At 33.9% G+C, this 11,748-nt stretch overlaps 2 protein-coding genes across 2 annotated transcripts; both read right to left on the bottom strand.

Annotated features, from left to right (window-relative positions):
- Positions 1-89: 89 nt before the first annotated feature.
- On the bottom strand, positions 90-4,434 carry LOC105780550 (uncharacterized). Its single transcript, XM_012604947.2, has 6 exons — positions 4,059-4,434; positions 3,500-3,527; positions 2,076-2,306; positions 1,319-1,382; positions 1,173-1,232; positions 90-414 (listed from the first exon to the last, which is right to left on the bottom strand). The coding sequence occupies exons 1-6, from the start codon at positions 4,193-4,195 to the stop codon at positions 359-361; spliced, it is 576 nt and encodes a 191-aa protein (XP_012460401.1). The 5' UTR covers positions 4,196-4,434; the 3' UTR covers positions 90-358.
- Positions 4,435-7,384: 2,950 nt separating this feature from the next.
- Positions 7,385-11,489, bottom strand: LOC105778794 (MLO-like protein 12). The gene is made up of 15 exons (XM_012602553.2): positions 11,265-11,489; positions 11,070-11,127; positions 10,732-10,979; positions 10,539-10,655; positions 10,412-10,472; positions 10,109-10,197; positions 9,932-10,006; positions 9,761-9,855; positions 8,859-8,908; positions 8,713-8,753; positions 8,461-8,634; positions 8,342-8,377; positions 8,206-8,273; positions 8,054-8,114; positions 7,385-7,972 (listed from the first exon to the last, which is right to left on the bottom strand). The coding sequence occupies exons 1-15, from the start codon at positions 11,388-11,390 to the stop codon at positions 7,529-7,531; spliced, it is 1,743 nt and encodes a 580-aa protein (XP_012458007.1). The 5' UTR covers positions 11,391-11,489; the 3' UTR covers positions 7,385-7,528.
- Between the last annotated feature and the right edge of the window lie 259 nt (positions 11,490-11,748).

Consider the following 11,748-nt stretch of genomic DNA (forward strand, 5'->3'; position numbering starts at 1 on the left):
TATGTTTAATCTATACATAATTTGTTTTTTTATTTTTTTTGAAATGTATATTATTGCCTCATACCATGGTGTGACTCAACACATCAAAATTTCGATTGATTAAACTCCACAAAGATTTTATTGATGTACAATTTGAATCAAAACAAGAATATGAATTCCCAATTTCAATTGAGTCCCCCCCCCCCCAAAGAAAATACCAACATTTTGAAGACACTTATTTTGTAATCACAAACAAATTCATACAAATTCTCAGTATTTCTTGCGTATCAAATTATATATGTACCTTTGATATTTCTTCGTAAGTTCCATCTAGAAATTGTTTCACAAAATGGCATCCCACCAACCCCCATTCTGCCAATCAGCTCTCTAATGTTTTTCCACCAAAATACTGTTCTTGGACCATTTTTCTGTAATCTGGAAAAAACATATCTTGGTGAATTTGTTATCAATTCGGTTTACTTTCATAGCATTGCAAAAGTTGTTCATCGCTATGTTGTTCAGACTTCTCATTCGTTGGACACTGAAATCCGACACATCCAGCGGATATGAAATATGAAGATATAACTCTCAAATACAAGCAAAAAGCCTCTACATAAAATCAAATTCTATCCATGTTAAAGACATACCATTTCCAATAGTCACAATTGAGTTCGAATAACATAAATTACCTCCACTGACATTTTAAAAGGAAAAAAAAAAAAAGGCACTTTGAGATTCCCACAAAATTGGTTGGTTACCTCAGAAATATCTTAGCGCATGTTAGATGGAGAAATGTTAGAAAGACGTAAGTTCAGTCATTGAGGGAATTGAGAAGCAATAAAATCTTATGACTGGTTCTATCCCAGTTCTTAATTATGCTTCACTGCGTTATTTTCACTTTTATTTTTCTTAAAATACCTGCGCCCAAAACTTATTCTGACATGAATATAGATATATGACTTCCAAAGATCTTCCAAACACATGGAAAAACTTAATTTAACAGTCACACCTAAGTCTGACTTAGGTATATGCTTCGGCCACAAAGTAAAGAACGCTAAACAAAGGTGCGGATGCAGCATTTAAACCAGGGAAAAAACATCGAAATGGGTTTTACTTCTGTAAACCTCCTTTTTTTTGGCCTTAAACATTTAAAAAGAAAAATCAGAGAGCATAATATGGTTTTGAAACTTTACCTTCCTTATTGTTCCACAGTGCCGCAGCATAGGTGTTGAGAGGGCTCTCCGGATTCGGCTCTGCATGTAAGAAAATTGTTAAGAATTAGGTTGGACTAAGAGTAATTTGTTTCGTAGATCAAATACATAGGGAAAAACAAGCAAACCTCCTAGGAGACTTTGAACTGACAAAAGAATGGTTCTACAATCATAAGCAGATGACCATTTATCCTGTAATGATAAAAGTGAAGAGTTTTGAGTATTGTGAAAAAAAAGGTAATACGAAACTATAACTATAATTCTACTACACAGGTATGCACGAATGCAATTAGAAGAGGTATCAATCCACGAAAGGGAAACTTCTAGCGAATTTGGTCTATGTCACTTGAACTCAAATGTGAGTAATGGATACAGGTGCGTTCCAACAAGAGCATGTTTAATTTTTCTTAAGTTTTTCCAAGTATTTGGAGGATTTTGGAAGATCATATCCTCATATCAATGTTTAGGTAGGTGTCGGTTTCAGTTGTCAAATACAGGTACTTGAATAAAACTGAAAACTTGAGCCAATATAGAATCCACTTGACAATTAACAGGAAGAATTCTCACATCAACCATCTTAGTACCCTCAAGCTAAGTTGTTTCGACTCTTCTTTTTTTGATGTATCCGTGGCCGGTACCCCTATGTCTAACATACATACTGATATAGCTATTCGGTTGTTTCTTCTAAGTACATTGAAAAACTTAGAAAATTGTGTCAGAAGCGTAAGGGTAGCTCTATTCAATCTATAACATCAGCGAATTCTACTTGGTGCAACCACAATTAGAACAAAATGGATTGAAGATTCTCCTTTTTTTAAATCCCATCATTATAATCTTCAAAAGCAAATAGTTCTATTAGAAGCTATATACCAAGCGAATTGATACCTGAAGAATGTCAAGGCAAATATTGCCGAACTGATCGACATTAGGATGAAAGCACATTGTCTCAAACTTTACTTGAGGAGGCTTGAAAGGGTAGTCCAACGGGAAACGCAAGGAAAGTTTGTACGATAAACCCTCGTACATAGTTCCCTCTCCACCCTTGATTGTCCCAATCCATGTAAAAATGCTTTCACCTTCAGGAAATGCGGACACTCCGAGATCTCCACTGCTCATCTGCAGCAAAAGACGAAATCGGATGTTGAATGAAGAGTGTTCTAAAGAGTTTTTCCTCCATAGGAGTTTCTCCCATGCTACCAACTTGAAGTTTGATCTGTTACTCAATTAAGTCGTTTGACTGCATTTCTTTTCTTTTCTCAAAGTAAACTGAACACAGTTGCAGGCTTGTTATATATGTAACTTCACATAAATGTGGATGTGTGTGCTAGGGTGCACATCGGCATGCATTCAAGTCTATCAACTTTTTTTAACCGAAATGTCTAACCCTTACCTAGTGTCACATTAAAATCTATATTCAAGTTAGACCAATTTATTTTCTAGACATCTACGAGACAAGTGCATTACACTTAAGCATACACATAACTCCTAAGCTTTGCTGGGTATGAAGGATGGAATTATCTAGTGTCACATTAAAATCTATATTTCAAGTTAGACAAATTTATTTTCTAGACATCTACGAGACAAGTGCATTACACTTAAGCATACACGAAACTCCTAAGCTTTGCTGGGTATGAAGGATGGAAAGGAGCGAGGATGGAAGATTTGATAATCAAATACCAAAGATTCAAAACTACTTTCCTACTTTGTTGCATAGCCCTTAGATTAACAAAATTTTCCATCCTATCCCTAATCTCCAATCAGGAGAAAGTAAAAAGAACCAATGCCATGAAATAACAATGAAGCTGCTATTCTTTAAAACTAGGAGCCTTGTTCCTTGTATATAAAACCCATAAAAAACTATTTCCATTAGCAACACTGTAAAGACTGGGTTTTGGACATTAGCTCGATTGATACTCATGCAGGTAAAAAGACTCTTAAGGGAGAGGTCCTTGATTCGAACCAAGGAAGATGCACCGTTGGATGACGAAACTTTAAGAGACCTATAGGTTCCCAAAAAGGATAATACTTTTGACATAAGCATACATAAGGGTGACGACCAAAAACCGATACATGCAGGGACGCCCGGGGACACTTGAAACCTGGTCATTATAGACACTCAACCAAGGTTCAATAACAATGTTGATAAACAAACAATCACCATAAATAAAAATCTAGCAAGCCTTGCTTCCACCATAATACACCATTCAATGAAACTAGAAAAGACGATTCAAATCAACGTGTAATTCAATTGAAACAACAAATAAATAAATGAAATTTCAGAAACAAAACAGTGGCAAAGATTCACATACCATGAGAGCCATTAGTTCCTTTTGGAGCCTGCAAAAATATCATTGTAATAAACCCATATTAATAAAAACAATCCTTAAATTTCACAACAGCAGATAGAATAAATTTCTTAATCATTTTCTTATCCTGTCCATAATTTTATGAGCAGCCAAAAAAATACCTGAAAAATATTAAATAATATAGAAATTCCAAGAAAAAAATAAACCATGGTAAGCTGAACTCGGAACGTTTTATAAACCCTATGAAACTAAATTAAATTAAAACAAAAAAAAAGAAGAAGGAAAAGGAGTTAAAGCACTCCTTCACTGAATTAAATGTCAAGCTAGAGACAAAATCCAAAGAGAAATAAATTTTCCCCAGAAAACGGAAACAGATAAAAAAAATTAAAGAAAGGAAAAAAGGAACCAACAAGGGAAAGATTTGATTTCATTTCCAAGAAACAACGGCAAAAAAAAAAAAGTGAGAATTAAAAAGATTTCTTTTTCTTTTTCTTCGTCAAATTTCCGCGGAAACAGTGGGAAAAAAGTGAGAATTAAGAAAAAAGTTGGTGTTTTACGTTACCTTTGTGTAACGGAAGTGGTATCAACGGCGTTGGTAGCGGAAACTGGTTGTTTAGATGCAGCGGCAGCTGCACGGCGCCGATGCTGTTGAGGTGAGGTTGATGAATTGTCCACCGCTTGATTTGGCCGGACTTCCATCACGACGATCACGGAGAAAACAACCGATGAAATCAACGGTCAGACTTGAATGTTCGAATTTCAAATCAAAATTAAATAATCACTTCCTTTTTCTTTTTAATGAAATGAAATTGTTAATCGCTCAATTGGGAGCCGCATATATTTTCAAAGTTTCTTTTAATTACAAGTAGCTTATACTCCAACGCCTCAGAATAATATTCGAGCCCTCTGCAACAATGCTCGTATCAATTAAGTTAAGTTTGATAAGTAAAATCAGTTAAAAAGAAAACTGGCACGGCCTGGCCTCCTAAAACAAAATCTAATTAATAAAAATTTTAAATTAGTAATAATAAAATTCTAGTTGATTATTTAAAATAATAAAATTTTATTTAATCCTTTAAAATTATAAAGATATGAACTATTAAAATGATAAAATTATATTTTATTCTCACAAAAATATATAATTTAATTCCTCTCCAAAATTTTTCTATTTATTTTATGTAAAATATATTATTATTATGAAAGAGTTGGTTTTATATTTGAAATATTTTTTTATCATTGAACAAAATAAAATAAAGGAAGGAATCTTATCTCAACTATATATGTGGGTCCATTTAACAGGTGTTTATAACCACTGATTAAAAACTATTTATTAATCATTTTAAAATATTCTTGAATTTAATATTATGTTTTACTGAAAATTAAAAAAAATCATAAACGTAATTTTTATCAAATTTAATGCTCGTTTTCTATATGGATGAGTTTTGGGTAATATTCTTTTGCTCAAGTCTGCCCGATCTGAATATATATGTTATAAAAATATTATATTAATTATATATAATTATATTTATATTTATATTTATATTAAATTATTAATCCAATAACAATTAAACTCATTACCTAAAATCTGAAAAAATTACCCAACTAAATAATCCAACCCAAAGTATAAAAATATAAAATTATATTTAATATAGTAAAATATTAATTATATTTATTTGTGTCTTTTAATATAATAAATATTTTAATATATTCTTAATGTGTTAGAAAACTTTTATTTTAACGTTTTTAGTGCATAATATTTTTTAAATAAAAACTAATAAAAAAATTAAATATACTGGTCGGGTTAGGCCTAAGTTTATCTTTTTAAAACTGGGTCAGGCTTAAATAAAAAGAGAGGCTCATTTTTCGGGTCGGGTTGGACTCGAGCTTAAAAAATCTACATATATACTTTAAATGAGTCCGACTCAACTCATAAATATTTCTAATTGTGATACTTTAATATCATTTAATTCAGTAAAACTCATTGATTATAATAAAGACTACAAACCTAAAACCCAATTACTACATCTTACTAATTTTATATTTACAAAAAGATAAGCATCCAACTGATGAACCAATAATTGGTTTTCAAATAATGGAAATGATAAGGTTGGTGGCATGTATTCCTCTTCCACAAATTGATTAATCAATAATTAATGTCAACCAACATATGGCTTTTAGTTTTGCTTCTTTTAGTTGGAGTTTTGGTTGCCGTTCAATTGTCTTACTAAGGTTGCTGCAATTATCCCTCCATGCAAGGATCGATTGGGTTGGAGATGGCATAAACTAAAGCTCTTCACAGTCAAAGTCCGCATGTGAAGCAACTGTGCCTATAGTTGTAGTTGATGACTTGGTTGGAAGCAACTGTGGCTATATGTTAACTTGACCAGACCTGGATATTTCTTTGATAATCTTGATGATTGGGATATATTCTTTGCTGTCACGCCATGGAAGATCAGGACGAATGCTATGGTTTTCTCTCAAGAATTTACTGATGCGAGTAGTTTCTTTGCTAGGTGCATTTGGTACAAAGATGAAACTCGATTGGAGAGTAGGAACTTGGGGAATCAGGTGTGGAGAGACATCTCATGGAGTGCGCCACCAATGGGTGTTTCAAAGGTTAATGTAGATGGTGCTTATAGTGCAGGGACCTCGAGGACTGCTGCTGCTGGTACTTGGCTGTGGGGATTTGCACACAACATTGGTTGCTGCAATAAGTATGAAGCGAGCTGTTGGGTGTGCTTAATGGGCTGGTGCAGACTTGGAATTATGGATGCAGGAACTAGATTGTGTGGAGATTGTGCAGCAACTTCGCCATTTAAATCAGCCACATACAACCATTAGAGCTATTGGGCAGATGCTTCAGCGAGATTGGGATGTGACCATAACCCATGTGTACCGGGAAAGTAAAAGAGCAGCAGATAATCTAGCGAAGTTTGTTGCTAGGTTACCTTTTGGAATGCATATCTTCTCCTTTCCACCCGATGCTACGGCGCTAGCTATTCCTAGGCTAATTCATATATAATGCTAAGGTGATTCAGGGACTGGTGGAGGAACAACAGTTCACTCTTCAGGTCAATTAAGGTCCATCGATACGGTGACGGAAGAGGCTAGAAGATTCGAATATAACTAGCTGGGTAAGATTACTTCAGATCGGAGCGATTCAATGACGGTTTTGGATATCTAAAGCGATATATGGCATGTGGTGTAGGTTATGAGAGGGGAGAAAGGTTGTTTGGTTATTGTTTATTTAGACGATCGAGGGTCACAATTATTTTTATAGTCTAACAATTTTTTTAGTAATAAATGCATGTCAAATGTAAAAAACATTTACCCTATTAACATTTATTTACTAAGCAAATTTTAAATAAAAATAAAAATAATTATTATTTATATATTTTTATTTAATTTATTCATATCTCTAATTTTAATTATATAATAATTTCTCCTAAAAATGACAAGTTAGAGGCAAAGCAATGCCCATTGTTGTCTCAACAGAAATAACTAGCAAAAATTAAATTGAAACGGTGCGATGTAAGGTGGGGACGGATGCATCCAACATCCATAGAAGTAGTAGTGGTTTTCAATATTATACTTCCATACTGAAATCGAGTATGTGATGAGGCATAACATACCAAATGTAGAGCGAAATGGATCTGACAACATCCACGTCACTTGCTCTATTGCCATTCCTCTATGCATTTGAAGTAATGTCGATTCATTAATTAAATTTAAAATTTAAAAAAATCTTTGTTTTCATAAATTTTAATTTTATAAAAGGATACATCCTTCAAATTTTACTTGAACTTCGATTTAATATGCAATTGGATACATGAACTTTGATTTGATGCAATTATAGGCATGAAACTTTGATTGTGATTAAAATGTATAAATATAAAACGATGCTATATAAAAAATTATGTTAATAATTTGTGAGAATCGGATCAAACTAAAATTTTATGTAAAAAATTGCACAATATTAAACTCATATATAAAATTTCACAGTACATTGTGGATTCGACAAATCAGTTCGGATCATTTCTTCTGGAGCGAGAAAACCGACGAAGCAATATCAATTTCATGTTGTGTTCGTGTCGTCTGAGCCATCGCAACTCTTTGCAAAGAGTTGGATTCTTCAACTGTTGCATCAGCTTGAGCAATTTTCTTATGTAGTGATCTATCATCAACATCATCTTTGATTCCATGCTGTCTCGGGGAGTGGAGTACCAATCGATTGTTCTCAGTGATTGAAAGTCTGGGAGATGGCGGATAACTTTCAACGCTTCGTGGATAGTTATGAAGAAGATGAACTGGAGACATCTCATGAGTTGGAGTAGCGGGCCTGCTTGAAAGCGGCGTGGTGTTTTGAGAATGTGACTGTTTGTTTTGTTTAGTGTGTTTCTTCGCTTTTTGATGCCAGTTTCTGAGTGCAGTGGCGACCCTTTCGTTAAAGATCGTCGGTCTCATGTTGGATCCCATCTGTAGAAAAAATTTAAGTTAAATCTAATTTTTCTTTGATTTGCATTCAATTTTCCTGCTTGATTCGAGCAATGTTATTACCTGAGTCACCAAAGCATAGAGAGGAAGAGTCACGTAGCTACAAATGAACTGTGTAATGACCCTGAAAATTTGCAGATTTATCAGCAACCTCATCACTTTTTCAAATCAATAATCTTAACCTAAAAAGATCACTTGCAATGTTTCAAACTCACCCCATTGAGATTCTAATGATGATATCTTCAAGATGCTCATGGTAGCAAGATCTTATGCTGAATTCATACTGGAAAAAAGATGAATTAATTAAGCAGTTGGGATACAATAAAAAATTTACAAGTAGGGATTGCTTACCGTGCTCCACACGAAAAAGGCCAGTTGAAATGCATTCTGCAGAGGAAATCAAGAATCAACATATGATAGTTACAATGATGATGACGACGACGAGGACGACGAAGAAGAAGAATTATTACCGTAAATAGAACAAGGTGAATGAGAAAAAGAAGGAAGCGGGGACGACCGAACCAGAAGAGGTCATCGCCGGGTCGAACCAATGGTGCACCCTTCACTACACCTCCTCTGTCTTGAATACTTACAGCAAGCTCCGTTATGATCACTTGTAGCTTGGTTCCTACCATTAGAACTATCTGCAAAATCTCCCCCAATTTCAGCTATATAATTCCATCCTAGTTCTTTCTCAATCACATATATGGCATTGTACTTACGATTAAAGGGACAAAGGGCAGCCACAAATAAGAGTACCATCCTGTTGATTAAGAGAAAATTGTTTTCTAGTATCAATATGCATTTGAAGTAATTAAACCAATAACCCAGGCTTCATCTCCCATCTTAATTTTATTGGAAGACTTACCATGTGTATAGGCAAGTAAGAAGAGGACAGCAATGAACCAAATAATTGGGCTGCAAATGCAATAAAATTGAAAAGAGTGAAGTGAGTTATATTTGCATATAAATATGGAGATATGATATTTTTAAGATTTGTTTAGTACATAATTTTTTTTTTCAAAAAAAGATTCATATTTGCAATTAGTAGTAAAAAGATTCATAATTTTTTTACCTGAACCTCGAACCTAAAACACTGAACTCTAAACCTGAATTTTGAACTCTGAACCTAAAATGCTGAACTCTAAACCTAAATCTTGACCGCAGACCTCGAATTTCGAATAAGAAACCCAAACCCTAAACTCGAGGGTTCGGGATTCGAGGTTCATGATTTGAGGTTCAAGATTTAGGATTTAGGGTTTAAAGTTTAAGATTCAAGATTCAGAGGTCAAGGTTATCTTGAACCTCGAACCCCGAACCTGAACATTGAACCTCAAACCAAAAACCCAAATCCCAAACTCAAGGGTTCGGGGTTTGAGGTTCATGATTCGATGTTCGAGATTTAGGATTTAGGGTTCAAAGTTATCTTAAACCCTGAATCTTGAACCCTAAACCTCGAATCCCAAACCAAAAATCTAAACCTCAAACTCGAGGGTTCAATGTTTGAAGTTCATGATTTGAGGTTTGAGATTTACAATTTACGATTCAAGGTTCAAAGTTCAGGGTTCAAGATTCAGAGGTCAAGGTTTAAGGTCGGAGTTTAAGGTTTAGAGTTCGGGGTTTAAGATTTCAGATAAAAAAATCATCAAAATTTTGTGTCAATGACATGGAAAAATTTACTAAAATATTATTAAATAATTAAAAATGGATCATGGATGACGTAATGGGAAAAGTCTATAAAGTAATTTTTCGGGCTAAAAGTGTACAAACCTTATCCCAACCACTACTTTGAAATCCTGTTCTAATGATCTCTTGATGTACTTTTGAAATTCAAATTTGGTTTCATTTGCAGGTGCCAAATGTGCCTACATTGAAGTTTGAATTAGCACCATATACTTGGAAACCATTTGCATAGTATCAACATTCCATGGCTGAGCTTACCATGATAAATCCATGTCTCAATGTCAAGTAATCAACTTTTGTTACTGATCCAAAAAATTGTCTAAAGAAACACATCTGATAATGAATAAACAGCTAAATTAGAATTCAGATATACCATGATCAAACTTGAAAAACTCTGCTATTAAATTGAACTGGATTGATAAAAGGATTACTTACAATCCAAAGGGTTAAGGATGAACGACTCCAACAGTTCAAATGTCTTCGTCCAAATGAAGTATCCCTTGCAAATCTGAATCTCTCAGGATCTGCATTCCAAAATTCTAACTTCATTCAACTAATAAAAAAATATGAGAAAGTTGTCAATTGAGTCTTAGCTCGATTAGCATCGGTATTATTATTAGTGTACGAGGATGTGGGTTTGAGTGTGCTGACGTGCAGAAAGAGCAGATATTGGGAAAGCTTAACAATTTTCCAAGTCAACTTAAATGTAAATTTCAATATAAGGAAGAAAAAAAATACCATTGTAGTACTGATATTCAATTGTCTTTGTCTCATTTTCCCAGGATTTCCATTTCCTCATCTGCAGTCCAATTAATTATTAAAAAAATGTGTAAAAAATTGAAAATTTTCACGTGATAGATATTACCTTAGTTCTTCCCAAAGCATAGATGATGATGCAATAGAGAATATGACAAACTGCTAACATAAAGATGAATATATGGAGTTGATGGATACCATAAGCTGATACAAGTGCTATTTTACCCTGCAACCAAATATTTAGTTTCCAATAAGATTTGTGCATCCAATTTCTAAAACTGATGCCTAGAATATAAACTTGCCTTTTCTTGACATTTATCATATTTAGAAGTTGCAAGACTGCGTCTTGGAATATAACTGGTGTCATCGTCGTCATCATCATCAGAGAATTCAACAAGTTTTCTACCAGAAATTTGACCATATTTCTGAGCCTCAGCTTGTTGATCACATGGATGCCATGTGTTTGCTATGCTTCTTGGTATGCAAATATCAGATATGAGACTTTGAGTTACTGTTAGCAGTAATGATATAAATCCCATAAGCATAAGCTCTACACACACAAAAAAAAATAAAGTTAATATTTTTCAGCTTTTTTTTAGTTTAAAATTGAAAAAAAAACCCATATAGAAATTGAAGTTACCTGCTTTAACCTTCTCAAGTGCTTCATAAAGAGCTGTTTTGTGTCTTTTCTTGAACCACTGTATTTAAAAACATATGATTCATGGAACCTAAGTTGGAATGGTAATAGTATCGGGTATGGTGTGTGTTGACAGACACAAGCTTCTATGAATGGAGTGTGAGTGGTAAAAGAAAAACATATAAAACATTAACCAACCTTCCCAAGCATATGAATGGCAAGTTCAATGATGATAGAAATGACAACCAAGGCAAGACACACCACTGCAACAGCCCATGTCGGTGTCTCTTCCAATGATCGTGTTTTATATGTCGCATCCGCCATGCTTTTGTTATTCAATTCTGTGTGTTTTTTTCGAGTAAAAAGCAAAGTGTTTGTAAGTAAGAATGAAAAGATGACGAAACTGAGAGAAAATATAAGAGAAAGTTGAAGGAAAATATTAATAATGAAATGTAGGAGAAAAGGAGGAACTATTTATAGAGAGAGTTGAGTTTGGGTGAATGGAATACAAAGTCAACAAACTCCTTACCAAAAGTTATGACTTTTCCCAAGGAGAGATTCTTGTTCTTGTGGTGACTCAATCACAACCACTTATCATAGCCACATTCACTAATTAACCAACAAAAAATTCAAATTCTGGTCGGTTCGATCGAGTTGAGTGAAAAATTTTCGAGTTAATTTA

This window comes from Gossypium raimondii, chromosome 4 (assembly GCF_025698545.1).
Source record: "Gossypium raimondii isolate GPD5lz chromosome 4, ASM2569854v1, whole genome shotgun sequence".
Lineage (NCBI taxonomy): Eukaryota > Viridiplantae > Streptophyta > Magnoliopsida > Malvales > Malvaceae > Gossypium > Gossypium raimondii.